Source organism: Diadema antillarum, unplaced genomic scaffold (genome assembly GCF_040938485.1).
Source record: "Diadema antillarum isolate AM-2024a unplaced genomic scaffold, OU_Dant_1.0 seq00000136_RagTag, whole genome shotgun sequence".
NCBI classification, from domain to species: domain Eukaryota; kingdom Metazoa; phylum Echinodermata; class Echinoidea; order Diadematoida; family Diadematidae; genus Diadema; species Diadema antillarum.
In genome coordinates, this window is record NW_027271213.1 from 53,918 (window position 1) to 60,105 (window position 6,188).

At 35.2% G+C, this 6,188-nt stretch overlaps 1 protein-coding gene across 1 annotated transcript; it reads right to left on the minus strand.

The window, feature by feature from the left end:
* Window positions 1-497: 497 nt before the first annotated feature.
* On the minus strand, window positions 498-5,778 carry LOC139727543 (thialysine N-epsilon-acetyltransferase-like). The gene is made up of 4 exons (XM_071638517.1): window positions 5,661-5,778; window positions 2,977-3,144; window positions 2,342-2,382; window positions 498-710 (listed from the first exon to the last, which is right to left on the minus strand). The coding sequence occupies exons 1-4, from the start codon at window positions 5,776-5,778 to the stop codon at window positions 498-500; spliced, it is 540 nt and encodes a 179-aa protein (XP_071494618.1).
* Between the last annotated feature and the right edge of the window lie 410 nt (window positions 5,779-6,188).

The window sequence follows — 6,188 nt, forward strand, 5'->3', positions numbered from 1 at the left end:
AAGCAATATATAGCGGTGTGGATCTTTCGTGAATATGGAGTCGACGGCCCTTTTTGCGGCATGAAACTTTTGCGAATTGCCGTCGGCATTCAACGCATTGTGTGGACAAAACCTTTCGCATGCATTTTATTTTTGTGAATCCTCGCTCCTCGTGAAATTCGCGAAGATTTCACGAACGCTACTAATTTCTGGTATCCATTCATTTAATTTTATTTCATTTGCGACGTAAATATACAATATGAAAATTTGCACATAAACAAAGTAGAGTACAATGTGACTTTTGCATATTCAAATGAAATTTGAATGCACGTCATTTGTTTGCAATGAGAGAAAACATATACTTTTGAATAAAGAAATGCATGGGCAAACTATAACTGATACGTAACAAAGAAAAAAAATAAAGTCAGAAATGGATGGGACTGCTAAAAAGCCCATAGGCTAAAAAAGCCTATAGGCCTATACCACTCAGTTACGCACAAAGATATTTTCAGAGGACGTCACAAGCGTACGTCTAACTTGGTATTTTCGCCAACCTTGACCACGTGATTGTGAGCAAAGTTATGTAACTGTTCTTTAAAGAGAGTGATGTTGTGCCACTCCTCCTTCTCTGTCAGATTTTCCCCTCCAAGTCTGGTATATAGCGCCCTCGGTCGCTCGTTCCAGGCAAAGACGATCCAGTTCATGCGAGTACACCCTTGTGCCACTGCAGTCTTACATCAGATGGCAAAATGGAAGACAGTTTGCATGGACAGGTATTTCAATACAACAAATATCGAAATTCCTCAAAGACTTAAAGGGGTCCAAATATGAGTTAGTCTGATAAAGAAAGAGTGAAACCTTACGAGTTCAACGGTAAAAATTTGACTGAAATCGGATGAAAAATAAGGAAGTTATGACATTTTGAAGGTTTTTTTTTTCAGGAAACAGTTCTTGAACGGTCAGTACGAATATTATTCAAATGATGGCATGGTGAGCATGTCATCCCTTCACAACTTGCCAACTTGCCTTTGCATATTCATATCCACTAGCTGTTCAAGAACTGTTTTGCAGAAATTAGCAAAACTTAAAAATGTCATAACTTCCTTATTTTTCATCCGATTTCAGTAAAATTTTTACCGTTGACTCGTAAGATTTTACTCTTTTTTTATCAGACTAACTTATATTTGGACTGGATTTCCCCTTTAAACGTTATCCCATTCAGTGGTATGTGCTCACTCCTTATATCAAAAACTCAATCAAGAATAATGCCATGAAAATATGATTTTAATCAAAAGATTCATTTTGAGAACTCGATTGGAACAGGAAACTGCTGCTTAAATCACATGAATGGTGACAATATTAGTATCTGTCATTATTAAAGCATCAAACACTAATTATGTCTCATGAATAGCCAGTATTTGAAAACACAAATCAACTTCACAGAACCATACCACTGTGAATATCTAAATGCAAAGCTCTTCAGTTCAATTCAGCAATATTGTAGTCTGGAGATCTATTCCTACTCTATTTTCTTATTCAATCACAAAATTCAAATGTGAAAAAAAAAATATCATTTAAAAGAAATGAATGCGAAAGTCTATAATATATCAACAAACAACCAATAATTTGATAGTTGGCATGGCCACTTCAGGTTGAGTGACAAATGACTCAAAGTGGTATTTCTTTTGCACAATGTTATTTTGGCATATTTTGTTTTTTTTGCTGATACACAAGATTTAAAGTATGCGATTGCAAATACAAAGACATTTCGAGCCATCCACAGTACAAGTGGTATTATCTGACATCACGAGAGTATACCCGTATCAGACATCTGAGCTGGTAATCCAAAACTGAGGGGGGGGGGGGGGGGGGGGGGGGGGAGGGAGGGTGATGAAAGTCAGATAAAAGTTTGCCGTTGATAAAAACTTCTAATCGTGACACGGCAACTTTCAAAAACAGCATGCAATCTCAGTTGCTTTCTGTGTGGGCGTGTGACTGTGTTCACAGATTAACGTGCCCATGGAGCTATTATATTCGTAGCTCCATAAAAATATGTGCCGCATTCATGCCTCTGATGTGCATGTGTGCATGCAAGCATGTAGCTAAAAGCACGAGCTGCCGCCGCATGGGGAAAACGAGAAATTGGGCTTGTTCCGCAAAGTTGTACATTTTATAAATTTCCGTTACGTGCTCAAGATATCTGATATGGGTGATGATAATTATTTTGACTGGCTATTTCGAGAAAAATTACATAATCATATTAGCTCCATCTATACTTCAAGCAATATCCACTCAAAGTCAGTCAATATTATCATATTAAGCATGCAGTATTTAATGCTTAGAGGCATCTGTGGACTTTTACCTTTGCAACTGCTTGCATGAGGGATGTTCCAAGACCTGCCCCTGAAAAAAAAGATAGAAAAGAATGATACTTTTACATCATAATACACGTCTGACCGTCAATATCAATGAAGTCTGATATCCGCGGATATCAATTCGCTGATTTTGGCATTTGTATATAATTATTCTTCTAGACTCTTTATGCTTTCCTGTGACGTTGTACGGATTGACTTCAAAATAATAGCCTTCCACAGAAATGGCCAAAAAAAAAAATCAAACAATCATATTAACACTTTTTGAGTAAACTGGCTTTGAAATTTGGATGAAATCAAGCTGTGTTCATATTTGCTTCAAAATTAGACGAAGCAGATTTAAACTGCCTTTATCAGAGAAATTCAGAAATGAGAAACTATTACTAAGGAGTATTTTCCAGACCAGAATATTTCGCTCAATTCACAAAATTCAATAATGAAGGAATGATTTAGACATTAAAAGAAATCGTTAATTCACTACTATTTGTCTTACTATTTGTAAAAATAGAAGATACAGCTCGGCTATTGACCTTACTCACCCAAGTGCAAAGTTTACACTTTTATTGCAGTACTATGCCGTAACAAATATGTCATTATCGGTAAAAGTGAAACTCGCGATGATTACCTCTGTGCTTTGGTGTGACATAAAGGTCGTCTAGGTAAACAGTTCGTCCTTTCCAGCTGCTGTAAGTATATGAAAATGATGTGTAGGCAACGGTCTCCTTGGTAACGCTGCTCTCGGCTACCAGAAGATGAACAAAGGGATGCTCGCAGAATGCATCTCCCCTCAACTCTGAAACACACACAACAATAAGAAATAATGACACGATTTCATAATGCGTGCACTGTCTCTTAAAGAATACTCCTAACTTCTATGTGTTTTTACAAAGCCCACGAAGTATATAAGTATTGTTCCTCCTAATTATTGTGTATATATATATATATATATATATATATATATATATGAATATGTTGTTATATAATTCATCTCGGATACTAGCCTACATGAATCTTTTGCAGATGTTTGAACAATATCATTTCATGACATGTATACTTTGTACTATGTTTTGATTTTCGTTGATTGGAAATAAACTATGATTGAATTGAATTGAATTGAACTGAATTGAATTGAAAAATACATGTATGCATTTGGAAGGATTTTAGCGTGAGCATTAGCTGAAATACTATGGACTAGTACACAATGCATTGCATTCAGAGTAATTTCCAGGGTACATACTCATTGATGTCGTGTCCTTGCCGCAATATCCCATTATGCTAACATCTCATAACTGAGAGCACCTTGTATACTCATGCACTATAGCGTGTGGTAGAGTGCCCCATTCATTTCAACTTGCCATGGGTATTTAAGATCACATCCCTCGACATCAGTGTCCATATACTAGTATAGTAAACACAATAAAAATGCAATGGTTCGAATGGAGATTCAAATTTGGGAAAACAGAACTCTTCCCTATTTGGAACCCCTGGACGGTTAAGCCATAAGTCCATTACATCAACGCTAAATGCCATTTTCAGAAAATACAATATGAAAGTTACTATTTTTCAAGATCATTTGTCCATACACAAATGGAAAGTATGTTTTGCATTATGCTTCTTTCACAATCCTCACGATAGCAACATAATATAGGCCTACTTGCAATTTAATAGCTAAAGTTGCACATTTATTAATACAAAGTTGATATGAGTATAATTTAAAGCTTTTGTGATCAAAGTTCCTTTGAAAATTCTGTACTCATGTAAGCGTTATACACATATTACTTTGTACGACTCTATATGGAAATAAAATTATCTGAGGAAAAATATTTCACTGGGTAAATGTGTACAGGATTTCATATCTATTTTTGTTTGTTTGTTTGTTTTGTTGTTTAATGAAGTGTATTCCTCTGTATGTTTTAGCGCTACTTGGCACAGAACACTCTATAGACTTTTACACACTGTCCAAAGTCCCTGGCACAGACAGTATTAAAATATGTTGAAATTTGCTTAACCTTTTTTATTTTTTCCCCTCACTGGGATATTTATTATTCTCTTTCATCCGTACACGTGATACATCATATTTCAAATAACATCATACTTTTTTTCGAATTCAATACAATATAATATACATCAAGAAAAAAGGTGTCTAAAGAGACACCATTTTTGCTGAAACACTTGCAACTTATGATTATTTCTTGCATTAAATTTCTCTTTATCATAATATTCCCTTATACTATATTTACATAAATCAAAACGAGGTATCATTTTTTTTTAATTTTACAAACATAAATTTCATATCTCACAAACATGGCAATACAATTCAATGCCGAATTGTTAATACCCCCAAAAAACCAAATGATTTATTTTCCGTCGTAAATGTTATTTCTTACCCCGTGTTGACATTAATCCATTCTCGTTATACTTCAACCCACAATCTATCAACATATTGACACTCACTCAAAAAATGTATTAAAGTCTCAACATACACATTACAAAATGAACATTCTTTTCTTTCAACAAATTAGTCCAATTCTAGTCAACATCTTATTTGTATACAAAATTCTATTAACTATTTTAAACTGAAACCATCGTAAATTAACATCCTCCGTGCTCTTGAACGGGGCCAACGAAAAAGATTGCCATTTCTTTTCTTCAAGTTGTATCAGTTGTCGCCATTTTAAAAATCCTTTACATTGATATACATAATTTCTATTCTTTAACAAAACAGCATAAATATGTGAATATCCTTTACGATGTTTTATAACCAATTTTAAAATATCAGGTATAATTGGTTTATTTTTTATGCCACATACTTTACTGTCAATTGGTTTGTGTGTGAAATTTGTGCACATGAGACTCATTGGTACAGGAACACACTAAGAAATACGGGTTCAAATTTGAACCCCAAAACTGTCGCTATACAGCCACTATATAGGGTGCAACTTTTCACCCAATAAGCAATTTGCACTCGTAGAGGTGCAATACGCGGAATTTTGAACCTGCAGGGGTGCAAATTTGCACCCTCAGTTTTGTGCTCATCAAGGGTGTAAACATGCACCATAAACATTAATACATTGTGAATTGAAAATTTGGACCACGAGTACCGAGGTTTTACTCGTATGATCAAACTTACTTTCTGATGGATATGTCTGCATCTTTGTAAGTACGAATATAAACATTAAGAGATTTTATTTTCTTATACTTGCACAATAAAAGGTGCCATTGTGCACCCCAGGGTGCTGCTATAGGGTCAAATAGGTTGCAAATCTGAACCTTTATTTTTTAGTGTGAAGGGTTAAAAAATGGTCTTACTGTCTGCTGTCATCTCAACCTGGTCCTGCATACGTAAATAGGCAGCTAGCTCATTGATCAGTGGCACGACAGCCTCACAATCGTCTGGCCCAGCTTTTCTGATGATATACGATGCCATGCTCATTGAATAACTGCTGCTGAATTACAATGAAGTCTGGGATTTGTGGTACGGTACTATCAAATAGTTGCTGTAAAACCTTTGGACTGCAGTGAAAGATATAATCAAGAGAGTGAAATAATCAGAGGATCACACAGTAAAACAAAGGCTCTAAGAACTCGTATGTACATTATGCGTATGCCTCACTTTACCATCGATGTAATGAAAAATGTACTTGCACTGATTAATTTGTTAGGTACATGTATTGAAGTTTTGTAAGCTTTGTTTATTGTATGGTAATGTAACGAGAATATTAAGTGAGGGGACTGCACTATACAAGTTCGCTTTTCAGCAGCCCCTCATTTTCTATTTCCATCAAGTCCTTAATAAAACAAGATGTATTTCTGCTGATTATGTGACATTATGTTACA

Excerpts from the sequence above, each read along its gene's own strand:
- LOC139727543 (XM_071638517.1), bottom strand. The coding sequence starts at position 5,778 with ATGGCATCGTATATCATCAGAAAAGCTGGGCCAGACGATTGTGAGGCT. Across the intron at positions 2,383-2,976 it reads TGTCACACCAAAGCACAGAG|GGGCAGGTCTTGGAACATCC; the intron begins GTAATCATCGCG and ends CTTTTTTTTCAG. Across the intron at positions 711-2,341 it reads TCATGCAAGCAGTTGCAAAG|ACTGCAGTGGCACAAGGGTG; the intron begins GTAAAAGTCCAC and ends ATCTGATGTAAG.